Genomic DNA, 22,520 nt, shown 5'->3' with positions numbered 1-22,520 from the left:
TTTTATGAATTGTTGCCTCCGCGCATTTGCTTTTCTCTCGATGATAGAAAATGTAAAAACGTCAGATTTCCTACACAAATTTTTAATTTTTATTTCATTATATTTTAATATCAATTATCCTATTCCCAACTAAGATAAATAAATAACTGTTATTGTCACCGGTAAACTAAGTTAGGAAGTCAAAGTGGAATCAAAAATAGAACTATTAGAAGTATTAACTTCAAAAAGTCATCATGTGTCAAATTATGTGTCAAATCGGTAAAACATAAAAATTTGTTCATTGATAGTTTGTTGCGGTTTGTTTCTATTAAATTTTATATAAAATTTATACAGAGTGAAATTCAAGATGATTCTTACAAACTAAGAAGCATTTGACATGATAGCCACATTCTTTGAATGCATAAGAAATGCAACTGTTGCGGCTAGAATATATGCAATGAAATATCCCCAAAGACGTCACCCCAGTAGTAGAGTTTTTCATAATTCGTTTTGATTTATTATATACGGTGACATCTGGAAAATGTTTCTTTGTTTTTTTCCATAGCACACTACTTGCTTCTATATATTTCCACTTATATGGCAGCAACAGTTATGTTTAAAATTTACACGTTTCTTAAGATATCTCGAGATAGAAAAAAGGTATAGACATGCGATTTTCGGTATTCTGTTGCTAATTTGGTCTAATTTTGTAACACAGGAAAAAAATACATACTTGTATTTAATATTTTCCAAAGAAAACTAGATTTTTAAAAAGAAAATAAATAGCGCCTCCTAGCCGGCATATTACGTAATAGGCTGTTTCCAAATTATAGCTACATATTACATTGACGAAAAAGAGGTATTTTCAACAAGACCAAGTTTGCAAAAATCGATTAAGCAGAACCGGACTTACAGCGATTTTTTCATAACAAGGTTCCCACTCACCCCCACCTCTTATTTGCACAGGTAGGCTTAAACTTGTGAAATAAAATATGCGCAGAATTTTATGAAGAATACGATAATCGGATTTCCAGTGCCCTTTCATTAGCAAATTTTGTAAAATTTGGATTTTTTTAATTTTTGATATTCAATTACGCCCTCTAGCGGTGGACTTACAATTATGAAAATAATTTCCAGGCTTTTCTCGAGGCAACTTTTGTTATAAAATTTTTTTCCCAAAGCTGTAATATAAACGGTTCCTGAGATATGGCCGAGCGCCATTCTTATTGGGACACCCGGTACATACTATGTTAATAAATATTATAAATATATTATACTTAATGTTTATCAAGAACATATAGTGTATAAATTTTACAAATAGAAATAATAATGTTAATTATTTAAAACAAATACATTCTTTTTTGTATTTTTTTTTGTTTTTTTGTTTTGTTTTTTTTGTCACTACGATAAGATGTCAACCCGGTTCAACCCCTCGGAGGTTTAAATCCCTCTTAGTGATTTTTTTTTCTTTATTTTTTTTATTTTTTTGTATTTTTTTTAGTTATTAGATTATTTTAGATAGTAGATTTTTTTAATTTAATCTTTTTTTTTTAATTTTGCTAGTTATCTGCGCGCTCATTACTGTATATGTATTGTGTATTTACATACCCATTTGATTTTAGATTTATTTATATAAATTTACGCCGTCAATAATCAAAATTCGGAGTTGGCGCAATGATATGAAATAATTTTAATTTCGAGACGAATCTATCCTTTATAACACATAATTTTCATCGCATTTTAGTTGGCAGTCTTGGAGGATCTAGTAGAAAGAGTATGATTATGGGTTCTCTACCAAGTATTAACAACTTAATGGAAGGTCGTGGTCCAAAAATAAATATCTCTACGAGAACGGACATGATTGTAAAGGCTATAGAAGAAACGCAACAAAGTCTTGATCATTTTGTCAAAAAGTCTCTTAGATTAAAACGGAATATAATGTCAGATCTTCAAGAATTTAAGATGCGAGAAACTGATATTATTGACACCAGAAATGTTTTTGAACATCTCGTGGTTACTCAAGGCTTAGATAAGCTAACACAAAGAATACCCGCAGAAAAATGGATTAGGTTTGTATAGACGTATTTAATGTTACTTCATGTATTATCTTTAATTCTCAGCGTTTTCTGCCGAAGCAATCTTCAGAGTTTAAATTGAATCATTGCGTCTTGCCCCCAGGACCATCTTGGTCTACCTCATTTCCTTCAAGTAGGCAGAATCCATTGTTCTATCTTTTTTACCATCTATTTTCAAGCATTATCTGCAGGCGTCTCCTATCTGCGTCTGTATTTATCTCCTAATATCTTCGTTCCTCATCCTATCAAGTCTAGTGAACAGGCAATATGGTCTCAAATATTTCATTTCCATGAAGTTAATTATTGATTTATTTCTTTGATTTATTTCCCAGAGTTCGGCGCCATACAACCCAATACTTTCTATTATTGTTTTAAAAACTCTTCTTTTTTTTCTTTTGTTATTTTATTATTCTTCAATAGTCCGTGTAGCTGTCTAGTAGCTGATCTTGCTTGCAGTGGCGTAACAAACTCCGTCGGGGCCCCCCCGCGGAATTGAAAACTTTAAAAAATTATTAAATGCGACTTGTGTAACAAAAACGTATACATATTAGTGTATTTGTGCACTGTTTATAACAACTTTATTGGTATAGAACTATCATTTACAACAACTTTATTAGTAGAGAATAAAATAGAACAAAAATTAAGAGCGTAATCGCAAAATTTCGTGCCAATGCTTTTTAAATATATACATTCATTTTTTTCGAATCCTGAGAAAACTAGTATTTTTAAAAAATTAAAACGCAGAATGAAAGATTACATTATTACGGAGAACCGAAAGTCCCCGAAAACTTCTATAATGTTTAACTCGGTAAGTTACAGGGGTAAAAAAAGAGAAAATTTAGTATAATTTTTAATTTCAAATATCCCATTCAAAAGAAACTTTTTGTTTATTCTTTCACTTTCAGCCCTCGGTAATAATGTAATCTTTCATTCTGCTTATAAAGTTATTAAAAATAAATGCATTTAAAAATCATTAGTCCGAAATTTTGCGCCTACACTCTTTAAATTATTACAAAATTACATAGAATTATTCTATGAGATGAACAACTTTCTTCGTGCACTACTATCAGCGAATATATCTACAATTATTTTATTAATATCTATCTGATGGGCAACTTCATTTTCAATACTTGTAGCGCTAGAGAAATTCTAACATTGTACTACAAAGATATGGGTTTATTAATTTAAGCTCAGAAAGATATCTCTCTGAACTAGTGGTCGTGACGGGTAAAGTTGAAAACAAAATGTACGCATGACACAATTCTGGTATGCAAGATGCAAGCACTAGTGCAATGAAAATCTATAAGAATAATTTTGGCTGCATCATAAATACTAAAGTTCGCCGATTCCAACTATGTCCTCAAGGATTTTCTAACAAATTGCAGTAAAGCAGCAACTAATTTACTGACTCCTGCAAAAACTTCTGGATCTGATTTGAAAAGATATCCACTTCTAGGATGTAAGACTTTAAAATCGTTGTTCGCTTTGTACATACTTATAAATCCAGCTTGAATTTGTTCAATGACTGCATCGAGATTTCCGAAAAACATGCCTATAATTCATCAAAATGCTTCTTAACTCTACCAAACCTTTTGATTTTAAAAGTACAGGGAAAGCCACAATTAGTAGCAAAATCTTTGGATTCTTGTAAAAATGACGTATAGTTTTGTCTAAAGATTTGATAAAAATTCAGTTGTAATGTAAAAGTAGTACTTTATTTTCTAAAATAGATGGGAAGACAAATTCAAACTGTTCCGTAATTATTAGTTGTCATTCTCTACTCACGATCTGTGGTAGTTAATATTATTTTACAATGTTTTTGTTGTGTGTAGACAATGTTTTTAAAATTGTCATGTAGTTTTGCTTTACACCAACCACAGTTTGTAATCTGGATGACCACCTAGTCATCGATAACGTTTTTAGATTAAGCGATTTTGGTTGGACGTTTTTCTGCATAGTTTGCTAAATCGAATCGAGGGAAGTTTTTGAAAATTTCCAGGCACTGCTGAAAAACGTTGCGTATGCATGCTTAAAAAATATATCAATGACATATTTTTACATAATATGTTAGACGACAAGGGACCCCTGATATATTGGGGCCTCCCCGCAAGCTTCATGCTGCGGGGGCCTCTGTTACGCCCCTGCTTGCTTGGCTAATCCTGGACTGTATTTCTTCTTCCTTGTTTTTTTCTGCAATTAAGTACTTCATCATCATCAGTGGCGTTACCGCTCTATGAGCCAAAGCATTCTTCAGAACAATCCTCCATTCCCCCCTGTCTCTGGCAACTCTTCTCCATGCTCTAAGTCCAATAGATTTTAAATCATTCTCTAAGTTGTCTCGGTCTCCCTCTTGCTAGTTGTCCTATCGGCCCTCTACGGTTAAAAACTTTTGTGACTATGGCATCTTCCTCTCGCATGATTACATGCCCTATCCATCTAATGCGTGCTACCTCAATGAATTTTACAACGAAGCCGTTTGAAAAAAACGTTTGAGCAGTTCTTGGTTATTCTGTGTAAGTGACCAAGTTTCTGAGCCATATGTTATCACTGGTCTTATTAGTATTTTGTAGACAGTCAATTTAAATTTTCTAGGTATTTTTGAAGTCATCTGTCTTCTTATAGCCCGATCAAAGAACAATCTGACCCAAAAAAAAATAAAGGAAGGATGAAAATTTGGGAATAGGTAGTTGAAATTGTCTATTATTATATAAGAAAAAGTTTGCGATTCTACACCCCCTCCATTTTACAAAAATGGAGGGGAAACCCCCCCCCTCGAAGATAAAAAAAAAATACATTCAAAATAAGACCGAAATTGGATAGAATAACTAATTCTAAACAACTTTTCTTCTATAGAGTTTTCTCACTGACACAAGTCAATACTTTTCGAGATATTTGCGAGTGAATATGTTCATGTTTAACAAAATAAAACATGTTTTTGGACGGTTTTTCTGAGATAACTCAAAAAGTAAATATTTTAGCGAAAAAAATATTCTCAGCAAAAATATAGCCCATAAAAAATTGAAAAAAATGGTGTATACATGAGGTCTGTAGACCCAGTAGAAGCAGAGTTGCAGCTAATAAAAAGTAGGTTCTTCTTCGTCAAATTCCAAATCGAATATTTCAATATGAAATAACCCAAAACGGAGCACTTTTAGGGGAAAATTCATTTTTACTTTTTTAAAGTGTTTAAAAAAAGGTTTATTTTTGTTCTTTAAAAAAATTTATAATATTAAAAGTAAGTGAATTACGCTCAAAATATTGTTGGTCCCTTTAATTTTTTGGTAAAAAAATCGCGAAATCTCGAAAAAAATCACCCCCTAACTAGCATCACATATTTTAACACTACCACTTCTTAAGTTACTTATTTATATGATCTGTAAGTTTCATCTGTTCAAGGTGCTTCGTTTTGAAAAAGCTCTAGTTAAAATGGCTTGAACGAGTAACTAATCACGAGTTTAGGCAAATTTTGAACAGCCATAGCATAACCAATTTTTGTCTAACAAGAAAACAAAAAATCAAAAATATTCAGAAAAGCAAAACGTACATTTATTACTCTTTGAGATTTTTGGTATTCCAAATTTTTAAGTTAATTCCATAAACAATTACGATTTTTTTCAAAATTAAAAAAAATGTTTTATTTTAAACCCAATTTTTTTCAAAACTGAGCACTTTGAACCAATGAAACTTATAGATAGGTAATATAAACAATACATAAGTAAAGTAACTTGTAAAGCGGTAACGATTAATTTTATTTGAGAAGCTGGTGATTTTCGCCATTTTTTTACCAAAAAATAAAAGGGACCAACAATATTTTGAGCGTAACTCACTTACTTTTAATGTTAGAAGTTTTTTTAAAAAACAAAAATAAACCTTTTTTTAAACACTTTAAAAAAGTTGTAATGAATTTTCCCCGAAAAGTGCTCTGTTTTTTGGTTATTTCACATTGAAATATTCGATTTGGAATTTGACGAAGAAGAACCTACATTTCATTAGCTACAACTCTGCTTCTACTGGGTCTGCAGACCTCACGCATACAGCATTTTTTTCAGTTTTTTATAAGCTATATTTTTACTAAGAATATTTTTTCGCTCAAATGCTTACTTTTTGAGTTATCTCCGAAAAACCGTCCAAAAATATTTTTTTTTGGTTAAAAATGAACACATTCACTCGCAAATAACTAGAAAAGTATTGACTTAGTAAAAAAACTCTATAGAACAAAAGTTACTTAGAATTAGTCATTTTATCCAATTCCGGACTTATTTTGAACGTATATTTTTTCACCCCCGAGAAAAAATTTTTTACCCCGTATTTTCTAATTTTTGTAAAATGGAGGGGATGTAGAATTGTAAACTTTTTCTTATATAATAATACACAATTTCAACTACTACTCTGGGCTAATTAGCAAAATTCATGGAAAAGTTGTTTACCAGCAATTTTATTGCTGGAATCGAATTATAAGATCCTATATATTAATAATATAGTTATGCAAAGTCCGCAGATAGTGTGCTACTTTTTTTATAAACAAAATGGCGCCGACAAATCGTATTTTTTTCAATTATTTCTCTATAACTCCGAAGATTTTAAGTTTACAACAAAAACACCCAAACAAAAATTCACTGCAATTAAATTCTGCATAGAGATAAGTTTTTCACGATTTGCTCCGACGAAAATTTTCCTCGAAAAATGCGGGTTTTCCTAACAAAAACTCTAATTTTCAAATAAAGTTTTAGGTAAGTAATTATTAATCAATAATTAAATAACTTAGTGACATCAAATCTTTCTTGGTATAGATTGTAATTCCAGAAGCCGGTGAAAATTAAACGAATATTTTAGCAACAATTCAATTGTTAGTAAACAATTTACGATCGAAATAATAACCAAAATAATCATGATACATTGATCAAACTTATAAAGATTATAAAGATGAGATGCTTATTTAATATTTTATCAACAAAATATAAATTTTTCTTTTTTTTGCATAATCTTTAAATTTTGAAAAAAAAATAGTTATAATACGCTGGTCTAATTAGTAAAGTACAAAGAAAGGTTATTTACCAGCAATTTTATTGCTGGAATCGAATTATAAGATCCTATATATTATTAATATAGGTATGCAAAGTCCGCAGATAGTGTGCTACTTTTTTTTATAAACAAAATGGCGCCGACAAATCGTATTTTTTTCAATTATTGCTCTATAACTCCGAAGATTTTAACTTTACACCAAAAACACTCAAATAAAAATTCACCCCAATTTAATTCTACATAGAAGTATGTTTTTTCCGATTTGCTCCGACGAAAATTTTCCTCGGAAAATGTGGGTTTTCCCAACAAAATCTCGAATTTTCAAATAAATTTTTTGGGACAATAATTATTTATCAATAATTATATAGCCTGGTGAAATAAAAGCTTTCTTGGTATAGATTATAAATTCAGCAGCCGGTGAAAATGAAACGAATATTTTAGCAACAATTCAATTGTTAATTAAAAATTTACAGTCGCAATAACAACCAAAATAATCATGAGACATTGATCAATCTTAGAAAGATTATAAAGGTGTGATGCCTATTTAATATTTTGTCAACAAAATATAAATTTTTCATTTTTTTTGCATAATCCTTAAATGTTTAAAAAAAATTGTTATAAAAAAATTAACATTCCTCAGAAATTGTTTATTATATTCTAATTTTATAAAATACTTAAAATGCGTATTTCATAGGTCTTGAAAATGAATGCTTTAAAATTTTTTTCCAACCATTTGCAAAAAAGTTATGAAACAGCAAAATAAATATACGAAATCTCCGTTGTTTATAATTTGTTTTAATTGTTTCAAAGCTTAAAAGTGAGTCTATGGTACAATCTAATTACTCACAAAGAATGTCAAAAATTAGTGCAATGGTTATATTTTAATCAAAGATTAAAAATACTTTTTTTTGTAATTTTTAGCGCAAAAGTAGGCCTGATAGAGAGTCGGAGCTAAAATGTTCACTCGAAGCGACTGACACGCAGCATATATTATTTTTATAAAAGTGTACGTCTCGCGCGGCCGGTCGTCGCTCCGAGTGAAAATTTCAGCTACAGTGCTGTATTATTCTACTTTCGCGCGTGTAAATTACAAAAAAATATATTTATAATCTTTAATTAAAATATAATCATTAAATTGATAATCGATATTTTTTTGTAAATAATTAGCTTGTACATTATACTCACTTCTACGCTTTGAAAGAATTAAAAATATATATAAACACCGTAGTAATCGTATGTTTATTTTGCTGTTTCATAACTTTTTTGTAAATGATTGCAAAAAAGTTTTAAAGCATTCATTTTCAAGATATTTGAAATGCGCATTTTAGTTATTTTTTAAAATTACAACATAATAAAAACTTTCTGAGAAACGTTAATTTGTTTATAACTATTTTTTTTAAACATTTAAAGATTATGCAAAAAAATAAAAAATTTATATTTTGTCGACAAAATGTTAAAAAGGCATCTCATGTTTATAAGATTTCAAAGTTTGATCAGTGTATCATAATTATTTTGGTTATTATTGCGACCGTAAATTATTAATTAACAATTGAATTGTTGCTAAAATATTCGTTTAATTTGCATCAGCTTCTGGAACTATAATCTAAACTAAGAAGGCTTTTAAGTCACCAAATTATTTAAATATTGGTAGATAATTACTTATCTAAAAGTTTATTTGAAAATTAAAGATTTTGTTGGGAAAACCCGCATTTTCCGAGGAAAATTTTCATCGGAGCAGATCGGGAAAAACACGTCTCTATGCAGAATTTAATCACGGTGAATTTTTATTTGAGAGTTTTTGTTGTAAAATTAAAATCTTCGGACTTATAGAGCAATAATTGAAAAAAACACGATTTTCGGGCGCCATTTTGTTTATAAAAAAAGTAGCACACTATCTGAGGACTTTGCATACCTATATTATTAATATATAGGATCTTATAATTCGATTCCAGCAATAAAATTGCTGGTAAATAACTTTTCCCAAAAATGGCCTATTCTCCGATAATCAGCCCAGACTACTACCTATTCCCAAATTTTCATCCTTCCTTTATTTTTTTGGAGGTTTTCATAAAATTTTGCGTTCCCTGATTGGGGTATTAAGCCATAGTAACACTTATTGGTAAGCACTATTCTTCTTTTAATTTTTTCACTGACATTGTTATCCTTAGTTAGCAGCGAGCCTAAAGGCCGATGCCACATTATGCGTTTTGACCGGATGCGTTTCCGCCGCATCCGGTGAAAACGCATAATGTACAAATCGGTCCGGTTGCGTTGAAAACGGATGCGTTTTGAGTCATATCGGTACGCGCTTACAAACTGCACCAGACTAAACGCATAGTGTGACAGGTCGGTCCGGTTGCGTTGGAAACGGATGCGTTTTCACCGCATCCGGTCAAAACGCATAATGTGGCATCAGCCTAAGCATATGAAGGGGTCCACACCTTCCGGTTCTAGGTCGTCAATCATTATTCTTGTAGGTGTCGGATTGCTTGACTTAGTGAAACACACATCTTCTGAACTAGTGTTGCCCAAATGCAAGACCAAGACGAGACTTGGACAGTCTTGGTCTTGGTCTTGCACCAGTACACCTGGTCTTGGTATTGGTCTTGGTATTGCACTCCCAGTCTTGGTCTTGGTCTTGGTCTTGCAGCAAGAGTCTTGCAAGTCTCGCAGTTACCCACTAGCATATTGCTATTTATTAATAGACAACTCACATTAGGTGGGTTTTAACCCACGATCTAAACTATCCCTGCCTATACTCTAACTAACTGGGCTATCTACCATGTCCCACGGGAGTCAGTCTGTTTCTTAATGGTCTCCTAATGCGGCCGATATTATAGTGGTAATTACAGATTGTTGCCAGATCTTGCGTTTTTTTGAAAATATACTGAACTTTCGTATTTCGAATAGAACACCCTATACCGAAATGCCGTAATTTCTGAGTTATTTCTATATTTATTTAAAAAAAAATTAAACAAATTATAAAAATCAATTGTTTCAGCCCCGGCTGACTTATTTTATTTTCTTTGAATCATATGGAACAAAAAAGGTATTTTGTAGTTTTTGTCTAAAGTTATTCGTTTCCGAGTTATAAACAATTTAGAACTGAAAAAAATTGAAAAATGACGATTTTCATGGCTCGAAAACACAAGTAAAAAATATTATTTTCGAAATCTCGAAGTGCCTAAACTGAAGTTTAAACTTTATTTATTAGTTGTCGATAAGTAATTTGTTTATTTCATTTTAAAAAACATTGTTTTTTAGTTTTTAATACAGCACGATCGCCCATCCTCTCAAGTTCTTCATTAACAATAAAAAAACAATGGCAAAATCACACATCGGCCAATATCTCTTTTTATAATATAATAACAAATATCTCTTTTTTTGAAATTTGAAGGTTTTATATACAGGGTAGCCAGGCATTATCTTATCTCGTGCTTTTTCAGCAAAAAATTTTGTTTGGCCGATTGATCTAATATCTAATTGCACACCTTGCAAACAGTTTATAAGTAGACGTTTAGTCTTTACGATATGGATAAGGAAAAACAATTGAGTGGTTGTCCATAACTGTAAACAGTGGATATTGGATATGGTATTCGTATTATGTTTTTATCACCTTATAGGCGACATACTTCTTTAAGTTTCAATGCGATATTATTATACACACAACACAAGAAGATTATTTTATGAAAGATTGCTATTCTCAAAATCTAGACAATTGCTCAATTGTAATTAATTTCAGAGCGAAGGCGTCGTCTGATATTAGGAAAAATGAAATATTTTATTTTTACATTGTATAATAATTTATTATGACCTTTGAGTACGCATCCAATAAATAAGTGTTCATATTTTTAATTCGGTATGTATGTTCATCGTATTGTTCATAATGCGAATAAATCCAATTTTCCGAATTTTTGTTACATATTTTTTTGTATCTCATAGTCTCTAAGCATATACCCGAACATAATATACAGGGTGTAACAAAAATAGTTCTAATGAACCTAACTTACCTTAGTGCAAATATGCATATAAAAAAAGTTACAGCCCTTTGAAGTTACAAAATGAAAATCGATCTTTTCCAATATATCGAAAACTATTAGAGATTTTTTATTGAAAATGGACATGTGGCATTTACAGTGAAATTTGTGCACCCCATAAAAATGTTATGGGGGTTTTATTCCCTTAAATCCATCCAAACTTTTGTGTACGTGCCAATTAAATTATTACTGTGATACTATTAGTTAAATTCAATATTTTTAAAACTTTTTTGGTTCTTAGTATTTTTTCGACAAGGCAGTTTTTATCGAGTTGCGGCTTCTTTTCTAATATGTTTACGTAGAGATTTTATGGGGGTTTTGTTCCTTTAAACCTCCCAAATGGTTGTGTAATTAAACGTTCCAATTAAACTATTACTGCGATACCATTAGTTAAACACAGTGTTATTAAAACGTTTTTGCTTCTTTGTATTTTTTCGATAAGGCACTTTTATTTAGATGTGACTTCTTTTTTAATATGGTTCAAAATATAGCTAAAAATTTACATCATAAATAAATTTTGCTATTATTATCAAGTCTCCATAATCGTACTTAGCCATATCCAGATGAACATAACATATATGTGGCCATATACAAATATGTGGTGGATTTGACAAATAATATGCAAAATATCTCGACAAATACTGACTTTTCGAAAAAGTACCCAAGAGACAAAGAAGTTTTTAAAGCATTGTGTTTAACTAATCGTACTACAATTATAATCAAATTGAAACGTACACAAAAGTTTGGGGGGTTTAAAAGAACCAAACCCCCATAAAATTTTTATCGGGTGTCTAAATTTCACTATAATTTTTTCTTAAGATACTACTGCCCTAAGAATGCCACATGTTCATTTTCAATAAAAAATATCCAATAGTTTTTGATATATTGGAAAAAATCGATTTCATTTTGTAACTTCAAAGGGCTGTAACTTTTTTTATGTGCACATTTGTACTAAGGTAAGTTAGGTTCAATCGAACTATTTTTGGTCCCAGAATATGTGATTAAATTTATGACCTGTATTTTTGTTACACCCTGTATTATTCCATAAAACGACACTCAAACTGCAAGACGCAAGAGTCTCGCAGGCTTAGTCTTGTTCTTGCTCAAGTCTTGCACGGTCAGTCTTGGTCTTGGTCTTGCTAAAATAAGGCGGTCTTGGTCTTGGTCTTGGTCTTGCTAAAACGCAAGAACAAGACCAAGACTGCAAGACCAAGACCGATTTTGGGCAACACTATTCTGAACTATTTTGTCTATATTTATATTTAGTCCCATTCTCTGTATTTACGTACTTAATTTGTATATTAGTTGTGAGGTCGGATGTCCTACTTGGTGTACTCCACTTCCAGTTTTCTAAGCATATAGTCTACTCTCGTTTTCAGCTATATTGGCATCTTTTTTTTTTCGTTTTACAAATTACTTGTAAAAAAAACAGTAAAATCCTGTATAAAAGGTATATTTAAAAACCCTCAAAAGGGCCACTCCAAAATCACATAACTAGTTTTCGACTGGTTTACCAGTCATCTTCAGTGCTTACCTAAAATGAATATAATCTGATAAAATAATACAAAGATATTGAAATTTTGACTAGGGTTGAAAAAATGATCAGTTATACTCACGTGCAATGTACATGCTAACCACCAAGATAGTATTTAACAAAAATATTAGGGTCAAAGCCCAGTAAAAGAAGTCCGTCTAGGAAACATTGGTTTAAAAAGCTACATAAAGTATGGATGTTTAAAATATTAAGCTAATCTGCTCCAGGTAACACCTGAGATGTGGATTTGACTTGTTTACATGTTGAATGTATGACGGCAAGTGACAATGAGATGGATAGGACCACTGAACGATGCCAAGACAGAAATGGCAGTTTCACAGGAAGTTAAAAATTAACTTGTCATATTTAAGACTGAGGTGTACAGCATGTTAAAATTAGAAATGATGTAACAACATGAAAATTATCATTCAGAATTCATTAAGCTAGTTGTTATAATTAAAATGTATTCACGTATACTGTAAGTGCAGTTAGGCAAACCACATTACACAAAAGTTTCGTGTTCAATAACTAAATTCAGTAAAAAAACCTTATTATCGAGAGATCTAAGATTTAAAAAGTAATTTTGTGTTGATTAAAGTTATCGAATTTGTGATAGCTGTTGGAATTTATGTGGGTAAGTGTGTTAGAAATCACAATAGGGGTGACTAAGGTGTAAAAATGTCTTAAATAATCTGGGGGATGTATCATTAAGAAAGCACAAGCTCAAACTTAGGCGACTAATTCTTAAAGGCTTCGCAGGCTGCCCGGATCCCTAAGGGTCCAAAAACCAAAATCGTAATAGGATGATGACAGTAGGGGCTGGGGGTATGAGATGTCTGTGAGGGAATTAGTGGGAAAGGAACATGAACGAGACCTAGAAAGAGAATTAGACTTTAATTGGTTTTACTAAAGATGAGTGTTATATTTTGGTAATGACAGATTGAAAAGGTACGGTGAGCAAAGCCATATGTAGAAATGTGATGGTGGGTTGTATGTAGATGAAAATTTGTATATGTGGATGTCTGTGGATGATGATATCAGTAATTTGCAGGGCCGTGCATTGCTATGATGCGGTGAGGCAGCCGCATCAGGCGGCATCACAAGGGGGCGGCATAATCAGTAAAATCAAAATACAAATTGAGCCATTCAATAATTAAAAGTATATATTAGGAACAAGTGGCAGCCGAAAATATTTAACTGGTGAAGGTAACAGACCTTATTTTGACAAATTTGGAAAAAATAGTTCTTGATTTAAAACGGCTCAGAGGACAAAGTTATGATAACGGGGTTAATATGAAAGGAATAAGAAAGAGTGTGCAAAACAGAATATTTGAAAAATATCCGAGGGCGTTTTACGTGCCCTGCGCATGCCACCTTAGTCATAAATGACGCAGCGTCTTCTTCTACAGAAACAACAAACTTATTTTTGTATTATACAAGAACTGTACACTTTTTTCTGGTTTTACAAAGCCTTGGGAAGTTCTGAAAAAAACATGTTTCACAACTAGCACTAAAACCGTTGAGTACCACTATATGGTTATATACTTATAGATGGTTAAGTCGAATATATGCATTGAAACCTCTAAGACTTCAATTTTGTGAAATACATAATGCCTTATTCGAAATAATAGAAGGCGTCAACAATAATTCAGAAACTAAAGTCAAAGCACGATGATTAGTAAAAAATATTAAAAATTATAAATTTATATGCGGTGTAGTTCTTTGGCATGATATTTTATTTTATATAAATTCAGTCTCGAAGATGTTGCAACATGTAACTATAAATTTGTCAGATTGTGTAAAAATGTTAGAAACTATGGAAAAAATTAAAATTTACTGACAATTTGGCTATGACCAAATGAAAATTACTGATAATGAAATTGCAGAAAATCTTTGCAGAAAAGAGAAAAATGCGTCAATTTTATCTGTGGATTTGCTCTCAACAGAGAAAGATAAATTTAAAGTAAATCTTTGTATCTATATTTTAAACATTGCCTTTAATTTTTTGATTGATCGATTTTCGCTTTTAGAAACTGATAATAAAAATTTAAGAAAAATTAATTAAAAATTTTTAGAAATATAAGAAAAGGAAACATGATAAAATACTAGAAAATATTCATTCAATACTTTTCATAGAAAAAGAATCGGATATAGAGGCAAATGATTTTCTAGAAGATTTATTGCATGATATATCCCAAATGATACCATAACCATACTCCATGAAACCTTTAGAGGTTTTGAACTGTTTGTGCCAAAATAACTTAATTTCTTTATACCCAAATATAGTTGTATTACTAAGGGCCGGTATTATATGTTTCGATTAAAACCCGGTTAGAGGAATTTTGTCATGCGAGGTGCAGAAATACCAGCCCTAAGAATTTTATTAACACTCTGTCTCGGTAGCTTGAGGAAAGAAGTTTTTCAAAATTAAAAATGATTAAAAACTATTTACGAAGCTCCATATAGACAAACAAAACTAAAAAAATTAGCACTTATTTCAATAGAGTCCTCACTAGCTGCTACTTTAGACTACACCAATCTGATTGACGAGTTTGCCAAAATTAAAATCAAAAGAATAAAATTGTAATTTTCATAAATGTTATTTAATGTTAATACATATTATTTCATTTAATTTAAAGTATGTTTTGTTTTTAAGATAAAAGTTTTCGTTCATTTTGTGTAATTTCATTTAATAAAAATAAATACTAGCATTAAGTTTCAATAATATTTAGGGGGCGGCATTTCGAAGACTTGCATCATATTGAAAAGATGTACCGCACGGCTCTGGTAATTTGTATATAATTATGAATAGATAAAAGTGGTTAGCTGGCTGAAGATGACAAAAGGATTATTGTGGCTGGTACCAGATAAATTAATATAAGTGTGAATGTGAACGAAGCAGTAAAAGGGGGGTGGAAAGTGATATTGTAAAAGTGTTAGGAAAAAAGTTGTCGATGGAGTGGTTGGAAGTCCCGATTGAACGAAACATGGCGGTTGACACAATTCGGACTTTTCTGTTTTTCCTTTATGATTTCTAGGTCCTCGTACAAGTCTAATTTTAAGAAGTCTTTCTGTGGGATGTTGTGAAGTAGAGCGACATCATCTGGGATATTCAACGTATGATTTTTTTGTTTGAGATGTTGAGAAAAGGTAGAGGTGTTCTCTCTTTTGGTGTGTTCAAGAGAGCGAGAAGCAAGTGATCTACAAGTTCTTCCTATGTAAGTAGCATCACAGTCAGAACATTGTAGTCTATAAACACCACTACGATTCATGTAATTAATGCTATCTTTGGAATTGGATAGAGAACGTCCTAAGTTGTTGGATACTTTAAATGAAATTCGGATGTTGTCTACTGATCTTTTGATAATGTTCGAAATATCCCCAGAAAGCCTATCTTGGTGAAAGGGTATAGAAGCATAAGTAGGTTTGGTTGTCGAATCCCTAGGGAACGCAGCATGTCGTAATGTCTTTTATGAATGAGCTTGTCTATGATGTGTGGATCGTAACCGTTATTAAAGGCTATTTGACGAAGTATGTTTAATTCTTTATTGTAATTAGATTGTGACAAGGGGATGGTTTCAAGGCGGTGTATGTAACTGTGAAAGGCGGCAAATTTGTGTGACATAGGGTGGTTAGAGGATAGTGGTATGACATGGTCAGTCTGTGTCGGTTTCCTAAAGATACTGAAATCGAAGTGGTCATTTAATCTGGTAATAGTGAGGTCAAGAAAGTTAATTGATTGGGATGACTCTAATTCCATGGTAAATTTAATATTGGGGTGGATTTGATTAATTTTAGAAAGTAATAAATTACCTGAGATGATGAGTGAAATTACTTGTTTTACACATTTTACACATTTTACACATAACCAGTTTTGTTCACTGTTCTAATTGAAGAGATCCTTTATGTTGTAGATTTATGGACGATTGGTTAAAAAACGCTGCATTAGCCATGGAAAAACTCAGACTTCGAACTGCTTCCTTGAAACTTCAGTACAGAAAAGTATCTGCAACTTTAATCCAAAGACAAGAACTTGGAGAAAATGTTCATGCTGTTGACTTCGATCAACTAGAAATTGAGAATAAGCATTTGCTGCAAAAGATAGACCAGAAACAGATACATCTATTAGAGCTGAAGAGGATGAATGGAGGCGCTAACTTAATTTTAAGTAAGCATAAGAAGTACCTTCTGAAGCAGCAAGTGGATTATAATAAAATACAGGTAGGTATAACAGAAAAGGAACAACAGATACATGAGTTGGACGAAGAACATGATAAGGTGGAGGAAGAAAGAGATAAGGCTAAAGAAAAATATGAAAATTTCAAAGTGTTTAAATCAACGTACAGGTATAAATTGTACTTTCTTATTGTTCAATTTTATTATTTTTTAACCGAATCAACCCCTCAAGAATTATTATATTCCGTTTGAAAATTATTGATAGCACAGTTTTTATGACCCAGCTCATTTACATTTTATGTTATATAGAACATAATACTGTGCCTTGGTGCAAGAAGTGCCTTTGACTGTGCCTTCGTACAAGAAGAAAAAGTCACTTTTTCCACTTTTGAAATTTTTGACTTCAGTGTCTTTAGAAAACATAATGGTTTCAATGCAAGACATAAGTCTATCTAACCTTCAAATTAGTATTTTCATAAACTCAAGAAATAATTATCTCCACAAAATCACCCGTGTTGAGCTGCTCCCCCCCCCCACTTGCAAAAATCAAAAAACAAATAGCCCTGATTTATGAGCTATTTATGAGCTTTCATATCCCGCAATCTAAAAATTTTGAGCTCGTTCCACTGAGCAGGAATTTAATACTTTAATGGGGGGGGGGGCTGAGTCAGCCGCCCCCACTACTTAAAAATAGGAATATTGAATCGGTTTTTGCGGCAGAATTACGAGCTATTTATGAGCTCTTGAAATTATATAGTTTCGATTTTTGAGATCATCCCCTTCACCCCCAAACAACCCTTTAATTGATTTAACTTAAGAGAAAAATGTTGAGAAAACTTAAAATATATCGTATTGCGGATATAATTCCTATAGCTTATACAGTGTGTCAATTTTAAAACTTACAATGGGCTATATCTCACGAACAAAAGCTGATATCGAAAATTGCTTGAAACCGTTTCTAGGATAGTAAGGGGGAACTAAAATGCCATGAAAGAAAACTCACCCCCATCAACCCCCTAGGCCCCACCCATCACAACCAAAAAAGTTTAAATCGCAAACCCCTACTTGTGATACATCATTGAAAAGGCTATAAAAAATGCTATTCAATGGTATAAATAATAATTATATAGGGTGAAGCAATAATTGTGAAACTTTGGCTTAAATGAAGAATTTAATAAGGTTTTGTTGAATTACAAATTTATTAAAAATGTCAATTAAGTAAATATTAATGTGAATTCCGTTGTTTGGTAAACAATAATATAGCCTATTTTCAAATTCTGCACGAAATTTAGCAAATGTTCTAGTAATAGGGCGACATGCTTGAGTAATTTTTCTCGCAATTCCCCAAGTGAAGCAAGTTGAGTTTTATAAACAACTGATTTAGGGTAACCCCATAGAAAAAAAGTAATATACTATCCTACTATAAAAAGTACTATCCAATGGTATAAATAATAATTATACTGGGTGTTAATATCAGCTGGCTTACTATGACTTTTGTATTTGTAATGCTATCTCCCGGACTATTATTTTAAATGGTAAGTGTCCGCTCGTACTTTTTTTTGTTAATTAAAACTTAATTTACCATTTTTGCCTTAAATCAGTTGTTTATAAAACTTAACTTGCGTCACTTGGGAAATTGCGAGAAATAATTACTCAAGCATGTCGCCCTATTACTGGAAAAACATTTGTCAAATTTCGTGCAGAATTTGAAAATAGACTGTATTATTGTGTACAAAACAACGGAACCCACTTTGAACATTTACTTAATTGACATTTTTATCAAATTTGTAGTTCAACAAAACCTCATTAAATTTTTCATTTAAGCCAAAGTTTCACAATTATTGCTTCACCCTGTATAATTATTATTTATACCATTGGATAGCATTTTTATAGCCTTTTCAATGATGTATCACAAGTAGGGGTTTGCAATTTAAACTATTTTGGTTGTGGTGGGTGGGGCCTAGGGGGTTGATAGGGGTGAGTTCTCTTTCATGTCATTTTAGTTCCCCCTTACTATCCTAAAAACGGTTTCAAGCATTTTTCGTTTTCAGCTTTTGTTCGTGAGATATAGCCATTGTAAGTTTTAAAATTGACACACTGTATACTCTAAGAATAAACTATTAAATCACGTGCATTTCGATTATTAAGCTACAACCCCTTCGCAAGAAAACCACCCTATCTTCCCGGCTTAAGAGAAAGTTGTACTTAATTTGGCGACTACATATCTTTTAATAATTTATAAGCTTCCAAATTACGCGCATTTAGATCAGTAAATTGCAATTTATTTTGTATAGTGCAGTCACTGAAGGTAAAAATCAACGATTACTTTCAATTTCGGTGAACCTTCATCGATTTTCACGAAAATTGGTCAGTGGTTAGAGGATACGTCAAGAAACAAAGGTGATGGTACCACCTTGCGCCTTTACCCTGAGGGTGGATACCGCCCCTTCTCGGGGGTGAAAATTATTTTATAAAAAATAACTGCACAAATCAATAAAAGAACAAATTAAAAGCAAAATTGATTATATAAAGTTATTAAAATAAGTCAATACTTTTTAAGTTATTAAAGATCAAAGATTTTAATTATTCGTGAAAAAAATGCATGTTTTGAAGCGGTTTTTCGTAAATCACTTAAAAACCTGAAAGTTTTTACAAAAAAGTTAATAGTAGTTTAATTCGTATAGCTTATATTCTAAGAATAAACTCTTAAATCACGCGCCTTTCGATTATAGAGCTACAACCTCTTCGCAAGAAAACCATCCCATATTCCCGGCTTAAGAGAGAGTTGTACTTAAAATAATTTAAATTAATTATTTGGCGACTACATATCGTTTAATAATTTATGAGCTCGCAAAATATACGCATTTCAATTATTGAATTGCCATTTTCTTTCTATAGTGCAGTCACTGAAGGTAAAAATCAACTATGACCTTCGATTTCGGTAAATCTCCATTCCATTAAGTTAAATAAATTAAAGGGTTGTTTGGGGGTGAAGGGGATGAGCTCAAAAATCGAAACTATATAATTTCAAGAGCTCATAAATAGCTCGTAATTCTGCCGCAAAAAACGGATTCAATATTCCTATTTTTAAGTAGTGGGGGGGCTGACTCAGCCCCCCCACTAAAGTATTAAATTCCTGCTCAGTGGAACGAGCTCAAAATTTTTAGTTTGCGGAATATGAAAGCTCATAAATAGCTCATAAATCAGGGCTATTTGTTTTTTAATTTTTGCAAGTGGGGGGCGGGCAGCTCAACACGGGTCACAAAATCTCTTTAAAATTGGTGCTAGAAATGCTTATGTAGACATATGTTTTTTGGTTAATTTTGGGTGGTTTTTAATCAATGGTTAAACGAATGACAGGCACTTCTTGTACCAAGCCACAATACATATTGAATTGAATTGTATACAACATACAATGTAAATGAGATGTGTCATAAAAACTGTTCTATCAATAATTTTCAAACGAATAATAGAAGGCTAAAAGTACACTTTCAATGTTTTCACATAATTCTCTCCAGAATCTTTCCTTGGTGGATCTTCTTCTTCTTTAGCCCATTTCTATCCAACTTTGGACATAGGCCTTCCCCAAATATTTCCATTTCCGTCTGTCTTTGGCTGAGCTTTTCCAGCTAGTTTCTGCAGCTTTTACAATATCGTCCTTCCTTCGCAGCTGAGGTCTTCCTCTTCCCTTCTTCCTGTCCACGGTCTACTTCATCATCGATCTTTTATCTTCCTGTCTCGCATTGTGGCCCGCGAATCTCTATTTTAACCCTGTTATATGTTCAGTTACATTTTTTACTTTTGTTTTCTCTCTTATCTATTTATTTGATTTTCTGTCTTGTAGTTTTATTCCCAACATGGATCTTTCCATTTTTTTCTGAGTTATTTCTATTTTGTTTATTTTGACCTTTGTTAATGTCCATGTTTCTGAGCCATACGTCAGAACAGGAAGGATGCACTGGTCAAATACACGATTTTTTAGGTACTGTTATATCTTTGTGAGCAGAATGAGCAGAACAATGAATGCAGCGGAAGAAACCTACGTTGAGTTGAAACAGAGTGCAGAAGCAGTAGGGCTAGCAATAAACACAAATAAAACAAAACTACTCATACAAACCAGATCAAATAGACCGGCGCAACAACACGTTATTGACGATATAGAACATGTGAATAGATTCACGTACCTAGGAATGGATCTGGTTGCAAGCAATGAGGAAGAACCGGAAATAAATAGAAGGCTTGTGCTAGCAAATAAAGCCTATTTCGCGATGGGTCACATATTCAAATCGCGAGACGTACACCGGAAAACAAAACTCCGGGTATATAAAACAATAATCAGGCCCATAGTAAGTTATGGCTGCGAAACATGGGTGGTGACACAGAAATCTGCCAATGCATTAGATGTGTTTGAAAGAAAAGTACTACGTAGGATACTGGGCCCAATAAGTGAAAATAACAACTGGCGAATTAGGTATAATAGAGAAATATACGAGCAATATAGCGAACCAACTCTAGCACAACACACTAAACTGCAGAGATTACGGTGGGCAGAGCACGTGGTCCGCATGCATGAGAATAGAATCCCCAGAAAATTGCTGAATGCAAGAATGCAGGGAAGAAGACCTGTTGGGAGACCTAAAAAGAGATGGGAAGACGAAGTCGATGAGGATGCCAGGAACTTCCTGGGAACGCGTTCATGGAAAAGAACAGCGGTAAATCGAAATGATTGGAGAAGCTTATTGAAGGAGGCCAAGGCTCGATTTGGGCTGTAGTGCCATTGGATGGATGGATGGTTATATCTTTGTGCTTTTTAGTATGCATCTTAACTTTCCAAACGCTGCCCACATTGTCTTAATATAGGTTTTCAGTTTAGTCTTATATGCTTCCCAATCCCCTGATTTCTTCGCCCTATTAAAGAACCATCTTGTTTCTCTTTTGAGATCAGGCAGCTCCGTATTCCATCAAGCTACTTGCCCGGCAGACGACTTTCTTTTAACGGACAGTTATCTTCATATGCATATGAGACGACTATTATTACATGTTGCAACCAGTCTACTGCCATCTCAACTACAACTTTTTTTATTGGCCTCTTAGGATAATATAATCATATTCATTTGATAATTGTTTGCAAATTCTTTTTTACAGAGTTCCCGATGTGATGGACTATGTCGTGTTAAAAAAAGAATTGGACGAATTAAGGAAAAATATAAAAATCTGGCAAAGGAGAAAGAATATACAAGACATAAGTCTGAACGCTTCTATTCGACAAATGAAAAATTTGACAGGTTCTTCGACTGTTGATCCCGATTGGCTACAGGATCCTCCGCCAGAAATTGAAGATCAGTGGTTATGATATATAAATATTTCATTTGAAAATAGACGATAGGTCTATCAAGGCCTATCAAGTTATAAATATTTTTAATGGAGAAAGGTTTTTGTACAAATAAATTATACATAATTTTTATTTTTGTTTTTCTAGTTCTAATGAGATATAGATAAACAAAATGCTGTAATATATTCGAAACCTGGGTATATCAGTCTCATAAAAATAACGCATATGTCAATAGCCACAGTAAAAGTAGATGGAGAACTGACTCCTTATTTGACATCCACGTGGAAGTAAGAAAGAGAGAGGCAATATCAACCCTGCTGTTCAACCTAGTTCTTGAGGCAGTCGTCAGAAAAACTAGAAAAAAT

At 32.4% G+C, this 22,520-nt stretch overlaps 1 protein-coding gene across 1 annotated transcript in view; it reads left to right on the top strand.

Annotated features, from left to right (window-relative positions):
- Positions 1-22,287, top strand: part of LOC114326474 (coiled-coil domain-containing protein 113) — a 28,249-nt gene extending 5,962 nt beyond the window's left edge. The window contains exons 3-5 of the mRNA XM_028274862.2: positions 1,724-2,048; positions 16,562-16,993; positions 21,969-22,287. Of these exons, the coding sequence (XP_028130663.2) occupies positions 1,724-2,048; positions 16,562-16,993; positions 21,969-22,176 (965 nt within the window). The 3' untranslated portion in view covers positions 22,177-22,287. The remainder of the gene's footprint in view (positions 1-1,723; positions 2,049-16,561; positions 16,994-21,968) is intronic.
- Positions 22,288-22,520: the final 233 nt, after the last annotated feature.

The sequence above is a fragment of the Diabrotica virgifera genome, chromosome 2 (genome assembly GCF_917563875.1).
Source record: "Diabrotica virgifera virgifera chromosome 2, PGI_DIABVI_V3a".
NCBI classification, from domain to species: Eukaryota; Metazoa; Arthropoda; class Insecta; order Coleoptera; family Chrysomelidae; genus Diabrotica; species Diabrotica virgifera.
Note: the sequence above shows the minus strand (reverse complement) of the source record. Positions and strands in the feature narration are given on the sequence as shown.